The sequence below is a fragment of the Cibotium barometz genome, chromosome 56 (assembly GCF_041138505.1).
Source record: "Cibotium barometz isolate CiBa-2024 chromosome 56, ASM4113850v1, whole genome shotgun sequence".
In the NCBI taxonomy this organism is placed as follows: domain Eukaryota; kingdom Viridiplantae; phylum Streptophyta; class Polypodiopsida; order Cyatheales; family Cibotiaceae; genus Cibotium; species Cibotium barometz.
Genome location: NC_141101.1, coordinates 6,060,634 through 6,084,667, shown reverse-complemented (window position 1 = coordinate 6,084,667; position 24,034 = coordinate 6,060,634). Strand labels below are relative to the sequence as shown.

At 43.3% G+C, this 24,034-nt stretch overlaps 1 protein-coding gene across 5 annotated transcripts in view; it reads right to left on the bottom strand.

The window, feature by feature from the left end:
* Positions 1-24,034, bottom strand: part of LOC147606836 (phosphate transporter PHO1-3-like) — a 126,621-nt gene that overhangs the window by 74,851 nt on the left and 27,736 nt on the right. For 3 of the 5 annotated variants that reach the window (XM_086791163.1, XM_086791165.1, XM_086791167.1), the window contains exons 7-11: positions 12,166-12,301; positions 11,839-12,088; positions 8,655-8,759; positions 8,471-8,515; positions 8,222-8,377 (exon numbers count right to left, since the gene is read on the bottom strand). In XM_086791163.1, the coding sequence (XP_086647289.1) occupies positions 8,222-8,377; positions 8,471-8,515; positions 8,655-8,759; positions 11,839-12,088; positions 12,166-12,301 (692 nt within the window). The remainder of the gene's footprint in view (positions 1-8,221; positions 8,378-8,470; positions 8,516-8,654; positions 8,760-11,838; positions 12,089-12,165; positions 12,302-24,034) is intronic. The other 2 variants (XM_086791164.1, XM_086791166.1) reach the window with 1 other exon arrangement.

Here is a 24,034-nt window from a genome sequence, read left to right as displayed (position 1 = left end):
AACACATGCAACATGGGCTGCAATTTTCTGTTAGTGCAGGGATTCCACGTCTCTCTCATGCCATTCATGCCTTCAAGTGTGCTCGTGAGAGAGAATCTATGGGTGAAAATGCGCCAATGTGTGTTGAGGGGCCAACCATGCCTCATGCTTATAGGGCACATGTATCTATGCCTAATGCATCACTTTTTGTTCCTAAAATGATGCCAGTCCACAGGGGCTGTCCCAATGGACAAACATGCGGGAAAACATGTTGAGATGTAGGCTAATGCATCAAAGTCTCGTGACTTCAAAGTCGGAGACAAATTTGTGAAGTTTGACACACATCATGGGGAATATGATGCATCAAAGGCACTTGCTTTTATTGCCCAGTTTGATATTGCTTTAAGTGATGAGGATTGCACTCAGAAATCCATGATCCGGCATGTAAGCATGTTCATGAAAGGCAGTGCTGCGCATTGGTGGCTCACGAAGAAGCTCTCACCGAATCCTGTTAGATCATGGGAAGAGCTCAAGGAGAGATTCTATGCCCGGCGAATGCATATGTGCAAAAGTTTTGGAAGGTGCTTTTGAAGGTGTCTCCTTTTATGCATGTCACGGAGGCGGAAAGGAAGAGAAGGTTTCAATCGGGACTACAACCCATGTAAAAAGCGCGACTACAAATGTATCCTGGTCACACCTTACACTAACTAATTGCAACTGCCACTGCCATTGAGCAATTGGAACTCAAGTTGAGTCGATCCAATAAGGCTAAACCCTCATTTCAAGGCAAAGAGAGGGGTGTCCAAAACCTGTAAAATAATGGACAGCCACCTAAAAAGGACCAAAATCAAGATAAAAATGGTCCAAAGGCTGAAAAATAAGTCTACCAAGAAGCGCCCCTTCAAAGTGAGAGACTATGGTCTCACTCCGGAGCAAAAAAAAGCAATGTATGAGCGAGGGAAAATGCTTTACTTGTGGTAGCACTGAGCATATTGCAAATGCACGCCCAAACAAGAATTAGCGTGATAATGCGAATGCATCAAAGCCCAATATGCATATGGTTCTGGATGTACAGGGCAACACTTCACATGATAGCAAAGACAAGCTTGTATGTAAAGCTTGGGGACAGCTTAAGAATCAACTCGCTTTGTTCATATCTAAACAAAGGCAGCTACTTTGGGTATTGAAGTGGAGGACATGGATCCTCAAATTGAAGCACGGGCTGTCTTTGTTGGTAGAGAAGTGCAAGTTATGCCTATTATTGGCAAGTTGCACATACACATTCAAGGCTATGTGGATCATGAGGACTTTCTTATAGTGCCCCTGAAATAGCTATGATGTATTTCTTGGAAAGCCTTGGCATACACACATTGATTCATGCAAGGCTTACAAGACCAACAGAATCACCTTCATGCATAACGGGCGAGAGCATGCGATTGATGCTGGTGAAAAGGATGATACCATTTCCCTTGTATCTCATGTACAAATTAAGAAAGTAATAAAAAAGAGTGTTTTTGCGTACTTGATTTTTGTATGGGATCATATTGAAGAAAATAATGTGCATGTAAACACTCTTAGTAATGATAGGCTAAAATTCTTGTAAGAGTACAATGATTGTTTTACTGATGAGTTACCAAATGAGTTGCCACCCGTACGACCAGAAGATCATCGCATTGATCTTGTGCCGGGTAGCTCACCACCTAATAGGCAATCCTATCGTGTAAGTGCATCCCAAAAAGAGGAGATCATGAAGCAAGTAAATGAGCTTCTTGAGAAGGGTTTGGTTCAGCCAAGCTCTTCCCCATATTGTTCACCCATCCTCTTGGTTCTTTTCATGTGTGTGGATTATAGAGCTTAGAATAAGCTTACCATCAAGAATCGGTTTCCAATTCAACACATAGACGACATCCTTGACAAGTTGGATGAATCAGCATGCTTTAGCCGAATTGATCTCAAGAGTGGATATCATCAAGTGCATGTGGTACTTGAGGGATGTACATAAAACTACTTTCAAGACAGCATTTGGACTTTATGAGTATCTTGTTATGCCTTTTGGTCTTACGAATGCCCCGGCTACATTCAATACAATGATGGATCGCATGTTCCGTGGATACAGGAAATTTACGGGTGTCTTCTTTAAGGACATCCTAGTCTTCTCAAAGATCGAAGAAGAGCATAGAGTATCTTGTTATGCCTTTTGATCTTACGAATGCCCTGGCTACATTCAATAGAAGGATGGATCGCATGTTCCGTGGATACAGGAAATTTACGGATGTCTTCTTTGATGACATCCTAGTCTTCTCAAAGATTGAGGAAGAGCATAGAGCTCATTTGGCTATTGTTTTTTAAGAACTCTGTAAGCATAAACTCTTAATAAATACATTATCTTAGACATATTGTGTCCAAAGATGGAGTGCGGATTCTATAAATATTGATACAATTTGGAATTGGCCTGAATTGAGATCAGTGCATGAGATTCGAAGTTTTCCTGGATTATGCTCTTACTACTGCAGCTTCATTCGGCACGTTGCATGGATTGCTTCTCCTTTGCATGACTTGACAAAGAAGGCTACATTCCAATGGACTAAAGTAGAGAGGGATGCATTCCTCAAATTGAAAGATGTAACTACACATGGTCCAGTGTTGATAATTCCGGATTTGCAAAAGCCATTCAGTGTGGAGCGTGATGCATCTGGAAATTGCATAGGAGTTGTCTTAAATCAAGAGAGACATGTCGTGGCTTATGAGTTCTGTAGATTGCATGATGCAGAGCCTCTCTTGGCATTTATGAGAAAGAGCTCCGGGCTGTAATTCATGCACTTACCATATATGGAAACATTACCTTGTTGGAGCTGATTTCACTATGAAAACAGATCACCAGAGTTTGAAGTATTTTCTTACCCTAACCAAATTGTCAGAGAAACATATGAGGATGGCCAATTTCCTTTCTATATTTCATTTTCAGATCTTGCACACCCCAAGAAAGAAGAATGTAGTGGCCGATGCATTGTCAAGGAAGCCGTATGTAGCAGCTATCTTGGTTGCCTCTCATGGAGACTTGTCTGCCATGTGTGATTTGTATCATATGGATGCTGATTTTGCCATTATTTGGACTGATTTGATGGCTGATCATACACGTCTCATATGTGATTAAAGAGGATTATCTCATGAAGGATAATTGTCTATGTGTAGTGTCTAACATGAGGCAAAAGGTTTTGGATGAGTACCATGCTCCTCCATATACTGGTCATAGAGACATAATGCCTACTACGCACATGATTCAACAATATTTCTTTTGGCCAGGTATGTGGAAGGACATAGAAGCACATGTACGTGCATGTATCACCTGACAAAAGGTGAAATTTGATAGGCAAAAGGCACCAGGTTTGCTTCAGCCATTGCCTATTCCCACGCAGACATGGGAAAGTATTACAATGGATTTCATTATGGACTTGCCACACACCCAACCGGGTAACGATGCTATTTGGAAAATTGTGGACAGGTTTAGCAAGCAAGCTCACTTCTTGCCAGTCAAGAAGACCATCAAAGCTGAGCATATGGTTAAAATATATCTTGCACAAGTGTTCAAGCATCATGGAATGCCTAAGTCCATTGTAGGGGATAGAGATCCTAAGATTACAAGTCTCTTTTGGGGAGCCTTATTTGATAATATGGGCACCAAATTGGACTTCTCATCAGCTTATCACCCTAAAACGGATGGCCAAAGTGAGGCTGCAAATTGTTGGATCTTTTGAAATGTTATGTCACGGATCAGAAGTCTTCTTGGGAGAAGTACTTACCGCTTGTGGAATTTGCATATAACAATATGTTTATGGTAAGGTGGATTTGCCACCCATCCTTCGCACAAAGGATGAGATATTTGCTGATGAGTATGTAAAAGACTTGGATAATGCTTTTGCTCAGGTGTGGATAGCCATTGCAACGTCGCAAGACAAACATAAAAAGGTTGCCGACAAGCATAGAAGGCAATTTGATGTTAAAGAGAATGATTGGATATTACTGAAATTTGAGAAAGCAAGACTTGCAAATAGGCCGGACAAAGAGGGTGCATATCCTAAGCTTGCAACAAGGTACTATAGGCCTTTTCGAGTGATCGAGAAGATCAATGAAGTGGCTTTCATGTTGGCATTACCTACTCATTGGCATATGCACAATGCTTTTCATGTAAGTCTCCTTCGCAAATATGTAGGGCCGAAGCCTAGTGAACCGGTCATTGAGGATCAACCACAAGTGGATGAGCTTGAGAAGATTTTGCAGCCACAGCAGATTATGTATCACAAGGATCGCAAGGTCAGGTGTTACCTTGTGAAGTTTAAGAACTATCTTCCCATTGATGCTAAATGGGTAGATGAGTTTTTTAGAGATTGCTTGCATTTGCTCCAGACGTTTGGATGCTTTTGAGTCCCGGACAACTGTTTAGAGGCCGGGGGGGGAAATCATCAGCTTTGAATGCTACTTGGTGGGACGAAGTTGAAAGGCTAGAAAGGTATTCATCAAAGGGAACTGCAACACGATGAAAATGCAAGCAATGTAACAAAGAGAAGTCTGGAGGAGCAAACCGTGTGAGAGCACATCTATGCCATGTAAACAATGAAAAAGCACAAGTGAACAAATGCCCAGGGACAACACGTGAAATGCATAGAGAACTTTTGGCAAAGTACCCAAGTGAAGAGAAAGCATGTGCATGAAAAAAACCAGCAATTGATGCATCTTACTTCAGTAGACATGGGAAAGATGTACACTTGGGAGATGGACAGTAATATGGAGGACTTGGCAACAAATAGAGCAGCTGGTCTTAAGCTTGAAGATAGGTATCCACATATCACATTTAGTCCATGCTTTGCTCATTGTTTGAGCAACTTATTCAAGGATGTTGGCAGCTTGCCATGGGTTGATCCACACATTCAAAAAGGCAAGGAGATAATAAGCTTCATTCAAAGCCATCAGTTTATTTTGAATGAATTCCGCAAGAGATCGCCCAAAAAGGATCTCTTTAAGTACTCAAAGACACGCTTTGGTTATAACTTTCTCATGATGAAGAGGTTATACAAAATGCACTTGCCTTTGAAGCAGTTGGTTGTATGCAATGAGTGGATGAGATGGGCTCTTTCTCGGTCAAGAGCCGGCATAGAGGTTGCAAGAACCATACAAGACTTCACATTTTGGGATGAAGTCAACACTATCAATGCTATGATGAAGCCAATCATGCGCTTGATGTGGATTGCAGATGGACGGGAGCCATGCATTGACAAGGTTTATGAGGGGACTGACCGAATGATCGAGAAAATAGGGGAAATGGGCTTGTCTGATGAGAAATATGCAGAGGTTCGAGAATTTTGTGAAGCACAATGGAATGGTTATCATTCTCCTATGCATGCTACTGCGTATGTCTTGGATCCCGAGTTCCAAGGATGTGGACAAGAGGCCGATGATGAGGTGATGGATGGTTGGGAGACAGTGCTTTTTAGGCAAGTTCGTGATGCCGATAAACGAAGGTTGGTGAAAGACCAACTTGGATTTTATCGCAGTAAGTTGGGAAGGTTTGCATCGGCTGATGCACAGAGAGAGAGAGATTTAAGATAAAGCCTGCTTTATGGTGGGAGGATTATGGGGCTCGTACACCACAGCTTCAATCATTGGCAATAAGGATCTTGTCTCAAGGTGCAAGCTCCTCTCCATTTGAGCAACTATGGAGTGTGTTCGGCCATGTTGCATCCAAGAAGAGGAACAAATTTGGGACAAAACAAGTCAATGACTTGATTTTTGTAAGTGCTAATTTGCGCTTGCTTGGGAATATGGCTTCTCCCAAACCAGAGAATTTTTTATTGCTCGATGAAGAGTCCTCGGATGATGAGGAGACACATGGACTTGCAGATCCTGGTCAGGATGGGGTTGAAGATTTGGATGCTGCAGATGTTGGTCTTGATGATATGGCTATCTTGGATAACATAGATGATAGTCTCCTTGATGGCATCACTGGCAATAGCCATGCATGATATCTCCTTACTATTTGCATGTCACCTTGAGGCTTGGACTCTAGACTTGGGTTGTTTCTTTTATCTAGGCCGTGGGCCACATTTTGTGCTTTTTGTCACTTATGTCATGTACATCGACAACACATTGTTTGCAATATTGAATCCATATACATTGGTATGGAAATCTGGTCAAAAATGCCCACGACACTATGTACTTAATTCTCCCAAGATCAATATACTTTATTTGAGGGGGAGGAGCTGGCCGTTCCGGCTCATTGTGCATCTCTTGTTAATTCAACAAACTAATTCTTGTATTGAGCATGTTGTCCATTAAATCTTGGTATATTTAAGTGTATTGATTAGCATTGTGTATTCAACCAAGTTACATGCAATACTTCACAAAATTGTGGAATAGGTGGTGTGTTGCTCTAGGAAGTGAAACCCCTCCTACCATGTTAAAAAAGGTTACATTTGTTGCTGGTTTAAGATGGAACTTTAAGGTTGAAAGTGGAGTTAAAAAATATTCAAACTTTTGAAGAGGTTGTGGATTTAGCTAGGGAGAAAGAATGGAAGATGATTAGGTTGGGGCAGCTTGGGAAGGAAGTAAGCCATGGTGTGGAGACCATAGAGGAAGGGGTCAAAGAAGAAGTTAAGAATTTAGTGCAAACCTCACCCAACTGTTAGTAAAGAATCAAAATGATAATGAATTGAAAGAAGAAATGCATGAAGTAGTCAGCCTCTTCAAGAACCTTAGCCTCAACTTGTCAGGGGGTGGGAGAGGAAGAGGTAGAGGATATAGGCCGCCTAGGCTAGTATATGGAGCATATGGTGAAGGTCACAGTGAAGGAAATGACGGAGGTAGAGGTAGGGGAATGCTTAGAAATAGATTCAAACCCTACAACTGTTTGAATTGTGGTGGATGGGGCCATACAAATCCTAATTATGATAAGCCTCCCAGAAGGGGGGGGAGATATGTACCCTTTACCATCAACTTTGCCTAATCGAAGTAATGATTTTGCAGTGGAAATCAAGAATCAGCCAAGCTCTAGTGGTTTGACACTGGAGGAAAAAGGCAAAGCAGTTGTAAGCTCGATTCAAGTGGAAGAATTAACCACAGATCAAGAGCTCGATGTTATGCCCGTGAATAGAACTCAAGAGAAAGAATCTGAAGGTGACCAAGCAAAAGCCAAGAAGGGGAAACGACAAGAAGAGGCATCGACAAGCAAGAAGAAAACCAAACCTAGAAGACACTATCAAGCAACAGATTTGCCTCTAGGAGACGGTCAGCAAACTATGTGCTAAAGGAGGATCTTCTTAACAAGAAGGTGGACATATCGTATGGCCAACTCATGGAGCTCTGTCCAAGACTAAGAAGAGAGTGGACAAGGTTGGTAAATCCAAAAGGCAACGAACCAAGGAAAGGCACTGTCAAGGTACACTCTTTAGAGGAGCTTCCCGATATATGCCCAGTTATTGATGCCTGGCACAAAGGTCAAGGTATGGGAGAAGCATACATTGATGGGGGTGCAACTGTAGAAGCCAAGAGCTGGAGGTCCTCTTCATAAAAATGGCAAGGGCTGGCGGCCTCGGTCAGGGATGATGGAGCGGCTGCCATGGAGTCCTCGAAGGGGTAAGTACCACGGAAGCCGACTCGTGCCGAAACGAAAACAACCCTGGCATACACCTATGCCAAGAAGATGGGGACGACAGGCAGAAGCGAAGGCTAGGCTGAGGGAGGGGCAAGCCGAGGAGGAAACTCGAAGCGACGAGGGGCGCGAAGCAGAGGAGGGGCAGCAAAGAGGGCAAAGAAGGTGGGAGCGGGCAAGGGTGGCTGGATAGCAAGGTGGGGGCAGCAGCTAGGCCACACGGGGTGAAGGCAATGGCGGCCAAAGGGCAGGGGCAATGGGCCAGAAGCGCGACGAAGGGGTGAGAGGGAGGTGAGGCGAGGTGAAACGAAGGGAGGCACGGGAGGGTGGTGTGGGCATACAGAGGCAAAGGGGCGAGGGGGAGGTGGCACACGAAGGTGATGGGAAGCGCAAATCAGCGCCAAGTATGGGGTTGGGGGCGCCGGGGTTGGGGGAGTGGGGGTGGTATGGGGAGGCGTGCAGCGAATCCAGATGTCCTCTCAGAGGGCAGCTATCTTGGTGAGGCCTAGGATAGAATTGATTCTAGTATGTCTGGTGCTTTCTTCCTGAATATCATCCCTACAAACTCAATGCTTCGTCAGAAAGAGTTTAGCACAATACCTGCATCAGACGCCACCAATATGGCAGCAAGGAGAATAAGTATGCAAAAGCCTGGAAATTGATATTATCACTAGTGCAAACATCATTATTTTGCATCTTCAAGTGACCTGCAATATAATAGCACATGACATACTCTGCATTCCTAAACATAAACACCTGCAAAAACATATTTTGTCTGTCAAAAAATCAAATTAAATTTATTTTATTTTCTAAATGGCAAGGTGTATAAAAAGACAGTACATACTACACCTGGCTAGTTAGCTGATCTGCAAGAAAAAAATCAGCCATGACAACCTGTGCAGCCATATATTAAAGAAAATTATCATTTTGATTGAAATTACTATAAATATCAAATACACTCAACAACATAGTGGAGTGTTGAAGCATGATAGAAATATAAACAGAGCAGAACATTATAAGAAAGCAAGTTCACCTTGTAAAGGGGTGAGAGAATAATGTGCTTCATACATGACAAGAAGAAGTAGCGGGTCGATCGGTAGCATATGTTGAGAGGACAGAACAGAAGAAGCACAAAAACCTGCACATTTTCCTCAAAACAAAAGAGTCAGCAGGTCATACACATGCTGCAGGTTAAAGGCCAGGAAAAAAAACTCGGCTGAGATCAAGACCTGAAAACCCTTTGCAGAATTATATTTCAACATTCTCTAGATATTTAAACAGAAAACATCGACAAAAAGAGAATGTGGACCCAAAACTGGGCAAGTTGGGTATCACTTGATGACCCTCTGACCAGGCAAAATCTTCCTACGCCACCGCAAGCTCCTGATCAATCTCAACATCAACCAAGGTAATCTGGATTTAATCCCCCATGATCATCTTCCCTCTCTGGCAAAAAGTTACACTCCGAGTGATGGCCTATGATTTAGTGAAAGAGATCACACATGTTAGCTTGCTCATTAATGCTCCTCTTTGCCCTCAATGGTGAATAATGACTTGATCTTGTAATCAAGGAGAACTGGAGAGTGCCACAATCCTCTCCTTCACATAGGATCAATGCACCTCTCTGCATGTTTTGACTTCCTCAGCTGAGAAGACCTGGCTTGCACATCACACATGGATGTGTCGTTCTATGGATTGCTAACTGAGGAGAGGTGGCTCTAATAATCAGTACAAACCCCATCAATTTCTTAACGCCTCATCCAGTGGAGTCTCATAAATCTATAAACACATCTGTACTCAAAACTTGGGCATTCATATTATTTCCATAAATATCCTCAACAAGCTCAAAGGTACAACTCGTCTCCATTGCCAAGGGGGGAAGACAAGGTGAAAAGTCCACTATTGATGGAAGTAGCCTGAGCCATTTGGAAAGTATCACAAACGTGTAGTGGAGCCTTCAGGTTTCGCTGGTCTTGGAGCTGTACCATTTGCCAGTGCCACAACTTTGCTCAGATTGACATTCACCATTCTAGTCAATGGGCCTGGTACCAAAACAGTAGTGTAGCACATTGCACCTATCACCTCACATGTGAGTTCGACAAAAACATTGGAGGGTTAAGGAGCAATACTTCCTCTAGTGCTGACAATTGGGCTAGTACAATAGTAAAGTTCAGGTTGCGTTACACAAGGGCTAGCTAGAACCGCAGACTACTAGGAGTTGCATAACAGCAAGGTAGAGCAAACTGCCCCATTGGTGCTGGTCAACTTTTTTGGCACAATACTTATGCCACGTCATTGTGCCTGCTTGTTTTTGTGTCACCAAAGGGTTTAGCTATAACTCCTCCAACTTGTTAAATTGCTTCACCGGAGCAGGGAAGAGAATGTGCAGCCTAAATCCATTGGTGGAAGTAGTCCCAATGCAGAGGGAGGATGAAAGGTTCAGATTCCAAAGTTTGTGGAAGTAGTCCTGGCCATTCGGAGAGTTATTTGGAGAATATTATAAACCTGTAGTGCTGCCAAGAGGTTTGGCTGGTCTTGGAGCTGAAGATCCTCACTATAATAATTGATGGACATGGCACCAAACCATTGCAACTACCACATCACATGTGAGGTCAACAAACCTTGATAGGTCAGGGAGGAGAAATTCCCCTTATAATTACACTTGGGCTGGTCCAAGAATGGGCTTCATGTTGCTTTACCAGGTGGATGGGCTGCTAGCAGTTGCATACAGAGGAAAGGTAGAGTGAACTGCATCACTAGCGCTGGACACACTTGTATTGTGCAATACTTGTCCCCACACATTGGACGTACATGTTTTCACCTCACCCAAGGTGTCAACTCTAACTCAAACTTTTCTGAGACTCACCTCTGACGGGCAACTGCCATCCCATTGAGAAGTAAGACCAAAGGATAGTCAGATGATGTACATCGTCTGCAAGCGCATGGTAGATTCATTGAAATTCTTTATTGCTTTGTTCTTCTGTCTGCTTCTGCTGATCAAACCTTGATTGGCCTGGTAAGTTTTCAATGTGGGCAATGAAAGTGAACAAAGACCCAGCATGAAGTTTTGATTTCTAGAACAAAAGAAGGAAAAAACAAGCATAATACAAGACTAATGGCTCCCATGAAAGCTGGGCACACCACTACTCAAGAGAAGCTACAAGGAAATGGAGACAGGTGGATGCTTCTTGTTTAAGAAAACCTGAGATTTTTACATTTATATACACACAGGCTGAATGCCAGAAATTGCTTCAGCAGTTCAAAATTTACTTAGTGGAGAGATGCAATGATACTCTAGAACCAGCAGCATGGCTTGGGAAATTCGGAGCCAACTTAAAGCATTGAAGATACTCATTTCTATTTCCATTGAGTAAAACTTCATTATTTAGACCTGGTACATGCATACCTTAAGAGGCACATTGATGGTGATTCTGCATTTGTAAAGGACACAATTTTATAGCTGTCCGTCCCTTCTTTACCATGATACATATTTGTCACGTGATAAAGAAAGCAACTACCCACAGCATATATAAGTGTGCATAATTAGTTGCTGTAATTTTAGCAAAAAAGAACCTATCTTACAAAACATGCCAATGGACAACCGAAATTCTACTTACAGAAAATCAAGCAATTACATACTGACAAGTAGAGAAAAATATTTGAATCTTGCAACGAAAATTCATCAAGCGCGTTATTGAATAATAGTTACAGCCTACAGGTACTAAATTAGTTTAGAATTTTCATGGGCTACAATGAAACCTCGCACCCCAGGAGCCTCCAGCTACTTCAGAGACATCAAACATTACCCAACCAACAACATTCATGAAACATCTCATGATAAATAATAGAAGAACAGCAAAAAAATGTGTCCAAGTATTCTACATCATAATCCATTTCCTCGCAAAACAACGCATGACCCTTGGTGTGCTTGACCATTGAACCTTTTAAAATCCTATTAAAAAGTGGTATTGCCTTGTGTTTGTTATACTCGCATAACTTTACGCAACGTTATGATTTTGCCCAGCAGACTTTCAGATTTGTTGTCAGTTTTTCCCAGTGGCCTCTTGGATTTGTAGTGAGAATGGAGCAGTTTGAACTTCAGCCCAAGTTCAATGTGGGGGTTGTTCAATCTCATTTATTTTATTTTTTTAGAAAAAAAGCTTGTAGTGGTGCACTTTTATTTATGGAGTTATGCCATAAAAGTAATTGTGACTTACCAACAATATGAGAAGAGGTATAATGACAGTATTGAAAGAGGTCGTAAGACTTGTGTATGCCATGAAATGACCGAGCAGGCCCCCTACAACTAATGTTGTTAATCCACTGGCAACTAGAAGCACTTCTCGATATTTGATCTCAGTGTTAGTTGCAAATTCAAAAATAAACGCATAGTTGATTCTCTTTTCTCTCCATATGAATAGATTCCATCCATACATGTACAAGTGCAGCACAATTAAGGCCAAGAGGCTGCAACAGATCAAGGATTAAACTAAGGTGTTGACTAGACAACCCTACTGATTCATTCAAATGAATGAAACTCGTACCTGAAAATTGGAAAAATTGAATCCATGTAAATTTTTTTCCCAACGTCATATCCATCAAGCGTTGTGTCAAACCCATTAAGATTGAGAAATACAATGAATGCTACAAGGAAGGCAATGGAGCATCCTGTGAAAATTCCTGCAAACAAGCCAAATAAGCCAGGAAATTAGTGGCCAATCGGTGCAAAGCATTGCGATGCGGGTATAGAACTTGGACGGGACGTGGTCCTAAGTTCAATCCCCACAGGCCACCCATCAGTACTGTGGCCATGGCAACAAGTTCTCATCGCCTCCGGGTGGGCAACTAATATCATGCCTACAGGTGGATCTACTCAAGGAAAAAAAAAAAGCCCAGCAATTAGTTCAGTATTTTAGTCCAAATTCTTGATAAATGTTCTCACTATATGTAACCAAGTTCATGAAACAAATGGGCTGCACCTAGTTTATTAGCTCGCACTCTGAACACCTGGTACAAAACGTGTTTCAAAAACATTTCATATCTTTCTGAAATATTTCTAAAACGTTTCATGCGTAAAAAGCCGTACAAAAGGTCTGTTTTAGCTTGGTACACACAAAAATGTTCATCTTTTTGGCATACCAACATTCAATTAAGTACAAAAGTGCTTCAAATATACTACATACGAGATAACAAACCATAAAAACACCTTGATTCACCAATTTATTAAAAGTTCATGGTTCTTGAATCTAAGCCGGGCATGGCGCGCAGCGGGGGAGTGGGGGGTTTTGGAATCAAATAAACCCTTATTTTTTAGTTCAAAAGAAGGGAAAAGAAATAGGTTTCAAAAGGTTAGGCACGTTTAAGAAACATTTTGTATGTTTCAAATCCCTGCTTCGTTCCATTTCCTCCATCCATTTATTTCCCTTTTCTTCTACTCAAGTCGTGACACATCCTCTTGTATTCTCATTCGTTCTTCTCCCTCCAACCTCCTATACCCACCATCAGACTTTCCACGCTTGTTTTGTACTAAATTTTTTTTGGGATCAAGGTATTGCTTGTGTGTGTGTGTGTGTGTGTGTGTGTGTGTGTGGACCACCTCCTAGAGAGTGGTAGTGTCTTGTCAATGTGTGAATCACCTCTTAGAGGGGTATCAAATATTATCTAGATATTTGTGTGTGCCTGACATAAGTAGTTATGTCATTGGGGCAACCTTTGTAACCTATAAAGGTTCATGTACTTCATTGAAGAAGTTAATCAACAGTCACATCATTGAGTCGTGTACTTTGCACTCTCTCTCTAGCATTGTATTCTCTTCTAAACTCTCTCTCTATCTCTGTCTGCTCCATAGCCATGGCTGAATTCATTTTCAAGCCACCATACCTGAAGCTCAATATTGTTTTAACATGGTATTGAAGCAAGTTGTTTGCTCACCATAACCTTCTAGGTCTTGTGCATTTGGCGTCTTCCAATACCGCCTTGCTACTGTGCGCAGCCCGATTTCAACATCCCTCTGCTAGCCGACCAAGCACCATCACTCTTTGCTTGCCCTGATCAGCCTGCCTGCTGCACCCGCCACTGCTCTCAAGTACATCTCCTTCACCCGTGCTGCGGCCTGCTTGTCAATGCACAGAATGACAACCAGCAGCCCTACTGTACCTCACACGTGTACCCGTCACCTGCTGCTCTCCCGCAACAGCTGCCTGCATACACTACTTCTGTCACATAGTATGGTTGCTTCCGCCTCTTAAATAGCAGCTCTGTGTGCCAAGAGCAGCCGACTTGAAGAAAGGACCTTCTCCATCGCCTACCTGCATCAAATTGACAAAAACAACAGCGATAGCAAGCACTTGCAAAAATCAAAACAAGAAGGTATTCATCAGAGAACATTTGGGGCTTTTCAAAGGTTCTGCGAATCTTGCTTAATTAAAGCATTATCTTCAATCCCCCATCATTTCTCAAAATTGAGGGCATAAATGATTAAATCAAGCATTAAAGGGTTGCACAGCCTGCTACATCATCATTTTTAAAACCCCCATGTTTGGAAACCCTAGTTTTTGCAAACCTAAAAAAGGCTTTTATCTTCTCAACTATGAGCTCTCACATGTTCATAGACAAGTTTAATGGCCAAGGTTTCCACACCTTGCAAATGAAGATAAAGTTTCATTTAATGAAAGAAAACCTGTGGAGTTTGGTGAAGAGCACTACCAATGCAACCTCTTCCTCCGATGCTAATGCAACCAATGAAGAACATTCCATAACACAATAGGATCTATTTAGATCAAATATATTATATAAAAATTATAAATTCAATATATTACTAGTTTATCCTTAATTCAATAATTATTTTTGTAAGACTTCACTCTTGGACACCCTCTCCAAAGTTTGCTCAGCCCAAACGGGGCTCAAGATGAGCCTGGATGAACATGGGAGGTGCTTGTTCAACACCGCTAACCAGTATGGTCTAGCCATGGCTGCCCTACTTGTCATGTGCACACCTTAATCCGGTGCCTCCGGTGCCACATAGACATGCTTATTCCTTACAGCCACCTAAAGGGCAAAGTTAGAGGTCGTATATGGAGTGGAGGACAGTAAGCATAAGTTCATTCATAGCATTCATAGTCTAGATCTACATTGGATCTATGACAATCATTGTAATTACTCATTCATTCAGTAATATATAATAGGAGTGGGTTAGGTAAAGAGTCTCTCTCTTCTCCTTCTCTCTACTTCTCTATGTCATAAGCATGTGATTAGCATTAATCTTTATTGCTTTGCGTTAATCATCATTAAGCACACTTCCGCATAGTAGTCATGTTACACTACTTGTCCAAGCCCTTATAGAGATACTAACAAACCCTTCTCCACGAAGTTTATCAATCATCGCTCTGACTTTACAACCTAGCTTCTATTAGCTTACAGTCTCCATCTCAATAGTTCTAGATCATAGGATCACACAACAGTGCTTTGTCATCTATTGTATTAAACTAGTAATACGTTATTGTTCTCTACCTCTACTATAGTGCAATTCGAATTTTAAGGTTTGTGTTGTGAAAGATCCTACTTCTTGTAATTGTTGTCTTCATACGCTACACGCATCCTCTCACATGGTGTCAAAACTCCATAATGGTAGAAAACTTCTTTACTAGTTGTTTGAGAGTACTTCAAGAGAAATGGCCTCTTCCGCAAGAGCCTGCTCCACCATAGGTGCTAATAGAGAGCTCAGTGCGGCACCTATTATCCTCTATGGAAGTTCAAGCTCAAGGCTACCTTGTCCTACTATGAGCTTTGTGACACCATAACTCAGTGCGGCACCTATTATCCTCTATGGAAGTTCAAGCTCAAGGCTACCTTGTGACTTGTCCTACTATGAGCTTCGTGACACCATGATATTCATCCCCACCAATGGTGGATGCATTACAAAATCATCTACCACCTATTGCCGAACTTTTCCAAGCTTGGAAACGAAGGGATGTAGATGCTCTGTCACATCGTCACACTACCACCTATTGCCGAACTTGTCCAAGCTTGGAAACAAAGGGATGCAGATATTCTATGTGCCATCGTCACTAGCGTGGAGTGTTGACCATGGTTTAGCGTGTCTCCACAGCTGCAAGAGTATGGATCATGTTGCAAAGCCAATACGAGACTAAAATTCCATCAAGGATTCAGGATTTAGAATCTCCAAATTCAGCCTCAACAAGAGAAGCGGAATGAAGGAAAAATGGTGAAGGTGATCCTCACAAGAATCAAAGATTTCCAAGACCAGATGATTGCACTCTGCATGAGTGTACTCTAACACTCGCTCATCGTTGTCTCAAGGTATTTTTGCCTAAAAGTGATAAATTCGTTACATCTTTGAATGTTGGTGTCAAGCCAACTCCTCTCACCTTTGAAGAGCTCAGTTCATTATTGAAAATGAATATACAGTCACAATGGTGGTGACTAAGACAAACTCTTCAAATAAGAAGAAAAAGGTTAAAAGCTTTGACTATAACAAGAAAGGGCACATAGAGCCTCCTTGCAAACTTATGATCACTTCAAAGTTTACTTTATGACCAGGCTAAAGCACATTGCTCAACTCAAAGTCCTTGCGTCAAGCCCCCTACCAATGCAGGCCTCCTAGGTGTACTTCGCCCCCTTTAAACACAGCTTCTCTACAGATTCCAACCCATTTGCATGTTATGTACCTGATGCTAACTGTAGGGTTAGTCAACCTTATGTGGGGGCTAGGGGGCTCAAGGATTAGGGATTAGGAAAAAGCGGGCTATTAGAGAGTTTTCTATGTAGAAATGCTTGTGTATTTGAGAGTACCCAAGAATTCTGAGACTTTGAGGACATGGAGATATCCAAAATTACCTCCTAAGTATTGTGGACCATACAAATCCTAAGAAGGTAGGTGAGGATGCTTATAAACATGAATTGCCTCCACAAGTGTAACTTCATCCACTTTTTCATGTGAGAAGACTTAAAGAGAAACTCAGCAAACGAGGATAACATTATGTCACTTCGGGAATTTGTTGAAGTTGAGGACTAGTAGTGGAAAGATAAGGCCAAGGAGGACTCAACTTGGGAGATAGTGGCTAGTTTGAAGCATAAACTCCCCGACTTCATTTCCAAGGACATAAATGTCTGAGGAGGGGAAGTATGTTATGTACCTAGTGCTAACCGCAGGGTTAGTCAACCTAATTTGGGGCATGATATTCTTTGTGTTAAAATGCCAACCATTGATAAGGCCCAAACTAACCTCTCAGGAATGTATCGAGAATGGCATCTTTCATAATCTCATAAGGGAGTTTAGAATCTACAATCGTCAAGGCAATCTTCAATTTGTCAAATGATTGTGCTGCATCAAGAGTCCAATAAAAAGTTGGTGCTGATTTCAAAGGCTTTGTCAAGGGTGCTACAATTTCTACACCTTGTGTGATAAAAGTTGGTTAAGGCCCAAGAACGATCGAACGTCGTTAATGCTTTGTGGTATAGGACAATCCCTCATTATTTGAATCTTCCTCGCATCTACGAAAACACCTTCTGTTGATTACATGACCCAAGTATTCCAAAAATGTCTTTAAAAACTCACTCTTCTCAGGATTGATGAGAAGAGCATTATCACACAAAATCTCAAAAGCGTGCTCGAGATGCACTCTATATTCTTCGATTGATCAACAGAATCGCAAGATGTCGAAATAAACTTATCATGAACTTCTCCCCTTCCCCCCAAAAAAAATTCCTTCCATTAGTCAAAAAGCAAAGTGTCTGCTCAGAACCCCAAAAGAGGAAACAAGCTACCAGAAGCTCCTCATGCAAGCTTAGAAAACCAATTCTCCATCTCCGGTTGGCCGCTACATCAAGGCCAAGGAGGGAGCAACAAAATCCACGATGGGGGTGTACAATGCCAAATAAGTCTAAACAACCCCCCCCCCCAAAAAAAAAAAAAAAAAACCTACGCGAATGAAAGGGACCTAGGCTCCAAGTGCGCAAGAAGGCAGTATGGCGTAGCTGCATCCGCTGATTTGAGTCTCCAACAGTCGTTCCCAACATCTCCGAAGGGTGTGAATAATGTTCGTCCAAATAAAGTTTTCGTCTTTGCAGGCGAGGGTGACAAAACCATCAATAGCTTTCCCTATATCTAGCATGTCAAATGTGCCAAGCGGAAATGATGCCGATGAGCTCCCATCTCTCATTCACACGACCTCTAAGTCCACTAAGCCACCACGACCGAGAAGGCACAGATGGCTGAGATCCAAAAGTGAGATCTGAAAAAGTGTGAGCTGTAGGGAAAAACCTATGCCGTCCTCATAAAGTAGAGCTTCTCTCACATATGCAAAAATGTCACAAGCTGTGTCATGAGCTCCGTGATTATTGGCCTACATGGATGCCACGATCAAGATGTAGAAGCTATTGAGAATGGGAGATTATCCAATATGTGTCGAGCACTATTGGTCTTCTTTTTGGTGCCTGAAGGAATGCCATTGGACATGTACATCCATTGGTATAGTCACATGCATTCACAGATGCACCGGACCCACCCCCGCCTAGGCTAAGGCAAAAGCTTATTAAAAGCACTAAATTAAATTAGGTTATTTTAGACCATTAATATAATATAGCTCCATATTTGCGTAGATGATGTTCCTGTGAACAAGTGCTGAATGAAGGACACTTAATGTGTGATGCCATCAAGCTCCCCGTACTGCTGTGCACCCCTCCCTGCATCTGAGCGCATTTCTCCTACTCCCCACCATTTCACCGGCTGCCCACCCTTTCCCATGTTCTCCAACCTTAAACTCTCTCTTGCCCACCTCTTCACCTGCCCGGCATCTCTCCTGCCAGCCCTTCACCTACCCACCTTCTCCTCCAGCCCTCCACCTCTGCCCTCTGTGACCTTCCCGCCTTCCCCTCTTGGCTACACACTCCTCTCCATCCCCCTTCATTTCCTCCTTCCAGCCCTTCTTCCTGCCCCTCCCGCTTTGTTGCCTGCGCCAACTCTCATCCTCTTCACTGTCCCCTGCGCCTCCCTCCTCTTCATTAACCTTCTCCTCTGTCTTGCTCAAGTACAGATTACTCTTAATCAGAGTTCAAGTCGGCCTTCTATCTTGATTATCATGTTCACTGCCCTTCTCCTCCAGCTTACCATCATAGCTAATCAATCCCCTCCGGCCGCTCTCACCCCTCACGTTGAGAGCTTTTTCACCAATCTGAAGGTCTTGGCTTGCCTCTCTTCTCAATGGTCCTTGCTTTCCCAGTTCTCACACTTGCTGCATTTTCCTACTCTTGTCACCTCCTGATCATGACACTTACTTGATTCTGACCAGTCTTGCTCCGACACTTCTTGTTCTGACCACTATTGCTCTAACCAATCCTAACACTTCCTGCACCAAACAGACTTGCTGCTACAGTTCTGCCCTTGACAGCTCTTGATTCTGACACTTCTCCTGATTCTGACCAGTCTTGATCCGACCAGCCTTGCTCTCGACACTTCTTGATCCGACCAATCTTGCTCTGACCAGTTCTAACACCTTCCTGCTCCAAAAAGTCTTGCTCTGACTAGTCCTAACACTTTCCTGCTCCAAAACGACTTGCTGCTAACAGTTCTGACCCGGACAGCTCTTGATTCCAAGACTTCTCCTGATTCTGACCAGTCTTGATCCGACCAGCCTTGCTCTCGACACTTCTTGTTCCGACCACTGTTGCTCTGACCAGTCCTAACACATTCCTACTCCAAACAGACTTGCTGCTGACAGTTCTGACCCGGACAGCTCCTGGTTTTGACAGCTTCCGATCTAAACAGCTTCAAATCTGACACTTCCAACTTCAGTCAGTACTGGTTCGGTCAAGTCTCATCCTAACTTCCTACTTCAATCAGCATTGGTTCAGTTAGCTCTTGATCTGAGAGCTCTGAACTGACTTTTCCTACTTCAGTTAGCTCTGATTCAGACAGCTCTCATCCTGACTTCCTTCTTCAGTAAGCACTGATCCAGACCCTTCCTACTTGAGTCAGTACTGATTCTGATAGCTCTTGACCTGACCAGCTCCTAATCTGACAACTCTTGATATGACCAGCTCCTAATCTGATAGCTCCTCATCTGACAGCTCTTGATCTGACCAGCTTCTAATCTGACAGCTCTTGACTTGTACAGCTTCAGATCTGACAGCTCTTGATCTTAACATTTATGAGAGGATGTGAGAAGCTGCATGTAGCTAGCACTAAAAGAGGACTGAGTCAAGCTAAACTAACAGAAGACATCATGATTGTCCCTTGTCTTCCACACACTCACTGAAAGATAGACTTGCACCTGCAAGATTTTCACTCTCTAGACTCTCCTCATACTGAATTGCTCTGCTCTTACCTTTCAACTGACACAACGCTCATAAAGACTTCCAACTAAGAATCACAGGCAACTAGATCTTCCCTGATCCAATAGCTCCTGCCTCAAAAAAATTCAACAACCAACAAACAACTCACCCAAGCATGACATTCTGACAACTCAGAGGCAATAATTCAGCATGAAACCAAAAAGATTCTCAGATAAGCTAAGTAAACATGAAGGTGCTCAGTACTTATCGACTAGTAAGCAAGACAAACAGGACAAAGGATTCAAACAGACTTTGAAACTCTTTCTTTTCTGTATTGATTGCGCTGACGCTGTGTCTCATACAAACTCACACAGTGAAAGAGAAGTGACTGAAAGATAACATAGTGCTCACAAATTCAGCCATAGCTGCTGCATCTTCTTCAAATCCTTCTCTCTCCAAATCATAAACTCCACAATGCATATATATATATATGTTCTTTACAAAGAACCAAAATCCTCCTACCCTCTTCTCTCTCTCTCTCGCTCTTCTCTAGCCCATCTTCTATCGCGCCCCTCAACCAAAAACCCTTTTTATACAAAAATCCAAAGAGATGACTTATTCTACCTTCCTCTAAAAAAGGATTTGCCACCCGGTACCTTCGAACTCCCCATTCTCTCCCCTTTTTCGTCGCCTTTATTCTTCTAGATTTCTCCCGCGCATCTTCACAAACAACTTACGTTTTTTTAGCAGGTGTATCGCCTTTACATATTATTCACCCACTTATCCCGGTTGATTGGATTTCTTTCATACTACATCAACTACCTTGGCCGACATAAGCTGAGTGAATATCGACCTTCTAGACCAGCATATGTACATTGCAACTTCCTATCTAACAAGAGTGTGCTAGCTCCTAGACACTGCCTAAAAGAGAAAATAGGTTCCCAAAAAAACTGCATCAACGTATCCAAGCCGCGGCATTGCCTTCTGACTTCGCGCTCCATTTTAAAGATGTAAGGCTACTTGGGTGAGGATTCTTCCAAGTAGACTTTGACGCAGAGGGGGCAGCCTCAAAAGTGCTCAAGGGCAGTCCTTTCCATTTGGGCCCAAGGAAGATTTTCTTCCTACCTTACAACAGCTACTTCGACCCTATCCAACAAGACCCAAACCGCTACCCTATTACTCTCAAATTCCCAGGTCTTCCTCATGCATATTGGCCATTGTTGGAGGCCATTGGGGCAGCCTTTGGGATGGTCCTACAGGTGCCCACCATCCCATCTTTTCCCATTTCTGCTGCCCAAGTAGTCACTTCCCAAGGTTATGTGTTGGCTCATGACAGTGAGCCCTTTGAGGATTTTGTGCTGCTTCTGGAACCTAATGGTCCCTTGAAGCAATGCATAGAGATATTTGTCAGGCAAACGTTACCGATGTTGGGTCTATCACGAGATGGGCCACTTTGTGTTGAATTGCCCTGGGGCTAGGAGTCGTAGGAGGCGGCACAAACATGCTCCCCAAGCGATAGCCTAATGCTCTGCCTCAACTAGCCTTTCACCAAGAGTGGTGGGTCGTCTCTCATGGCCTCCCTCCAGGTGGGAATGTTGGGGCACAGGATGAGGCCCTTTCCAAAGACGATGCACATAGTGATGATGTATTGGGTTAGAGTGATGAGTTTGCAAAGTCATCCTCGCAGAAGGATGTTGCATCAGAGCAAAATGACTATGTTGAGTCCTCCTTGCTTGGGATGGACAATATGCAGGATGCACTTGGTATGGATGCGCAGGACACGTTGCCATCTTATAAGGCCTTGCAGGATGTGCACCAAGATAAATGCCATGATGTCGTACAGAGCATCCATGCATTGTGCACATATGTAGACTGTGCAGGATGCACTTGGTATGGATGCACAGGACACGCTGCCATCTTATGAGGCCTTGCAGGATGTGCAGCAGAGCAGGATAAATGCCACTATGTCCTGCAGGGCACCCATGCATTGTGCGTTAATGTACGGGGGAGAGAGCGCGGCCCTCTGGGGCACCATCACAGTACTGTTCTACCAGGTTGATCATTGGACTGTTTGAGGAGACTTCAACATGGTTGAGCAGCCATTGGACAAAAAGGGTGGCCGCAAGGGTAGAATACACCCCTTGGAGAGAGCCGCCTGGGAGAGATTTATACTCTCGAGTGTCCTCCTATGGCAGGGATTGTTGGATAGAGGATGATTTCTAGAGGAGGCGTAAGTCTTTATCTTACTAATGGCATAACAGTAGAAGCGTGGATGGATGCATCTTTGCAGGTTTGGATGTACTTCATGTGGATGACTGGGCCATGGATAGAGCGGCTCTATTCTTGCCTGGTACTACCAAATCAGATCACTACCCGGTTGTCTTGTGCATCAAGGAACTTGGGAGGCAGAAGGGTGTATCCCGTGCTCGCATCCCAGACTCTCTCTATCAGGATGCAGAGACCTCCTTGGAGGTTAGAGAGATTTGAAGGCTTTGTGATGATCGGAACCCTTGGGGGAGGCTTGCCTTGGCCTTGGAGAGGACTAGCTAGCACTATCATTCTATTGCCTTGGCCAAGAAAGAAGAGGCTCTCGACAAGGAGCAAGCTACCACACACAGGTTGGCTACGCTTCAGAGGGAACATGAGAAGCATCCTGAGCCCCCTTGGATCCGAGATCTCTTGTCCACTGTTAGAGCTGAGCTACAGGTGGCCATGGATAGGCAGGCTGAGTATGCATTTTATACTAACTAGGCATTTTGGACACAAATGGGTGGCAAATGCAACAAACCGTTTTTCTTAGCACATGGACCTATGCACAGTAGGGACAGTTTGAGATGCTTGCACGACTCTCAAGGAGAATTTCATACTGATCCAAATAAGGTGGAGCGTATTGCCTCACATTTTTATCAAGCCTTGCTCTCTACAGAGGCCCACTCTTTGGATAGAGATGTTGCACAGCAGAAAGAATGAAGCGCATGCCCAAATGATATGTGAACCTCTTTGGATGTCCCCTTTTCGAAGGATGAGCTGAGACATGATTTGCACACCCTCTCGGAAGGCAAATGCCCAAGGAATGATGGTCTCTCTCCATCCTTCTTTCTGCAGTTTTGGGATTACATTGGTGATGATGTTACAACTGTTCTGCAAGGGATGTGTGTACTGGTATGATGCCACCTTTTCTCACCGAGGGTCTTATCCACCTTGTCCCGAAAAGTGGGGACAAGATCAATATTAGATACCATATCATACCACTATGTTTTTGGAGGCTTCACAGGCACACCTCTGTGCTTTCCGCACTGTCTTGGAGATGTTTTGTTTGACAGCAAGCGATACCATCAATGAGAGAATGCTTCACACACAGCACTTGAGAGGCACTAGTCAAAGGACTATGCAGATGAATGCAGCCATACCTAACCATTGGATCACAGGGAACTTCATGGAAGGGCCTACGCACTTATGGTTTGGGGTATTTTCACAGGGACAGGGGTACCTCTTCAGGTCATGTGCCTTCCCACCTCCGGTGAGGACGAAGTACCGGTTTTTTACTCCATTCAAGATAGATGTCTCTTGGAGAGAAGTCCTGAGCAGCATATCATTGAGGGTCTAACAGTCCGCCGACCGGCGAGAGTGGTGGGCAGAGCAATATATTGATCCCCCTCAAGGGATGATTACAAACTCTTGGAGCCTCTCGTTATATGATGGGTGTCGTATCCACACAAATGCACTGGGACCCAATGAGTGGGAGTGGAGGGATACTTTTAACCCCAAGAAAAGCATGCCCTTCTCCAGTTACACTGTGTGGAATGCCAGACACTTGGTTCTGGGACAAATCTAGAGAGTCCCTACTCTTAGACCGTATTGGGAGGCTTATGGGATCACTCTCGACATGCAAAGAGCTTTTTGGCACAAGTTGTGGCACTCGTACAAGGAAACAAAGATTTCCTCTTTTATTTGGCTTTCTCTACATGGTGGCCTTGCCACCAACCAGTGGAGATCAGTCATTGGTGCCAACCCAACTTGTCCGATATGTGCAGGAGCTTCAAAGATAGTCTACCATTGCTTATGGGAGTGCAAGGAGGCACAGAGGATTTGGATTGCAATAGCACACCTTTTTGGAAGGAT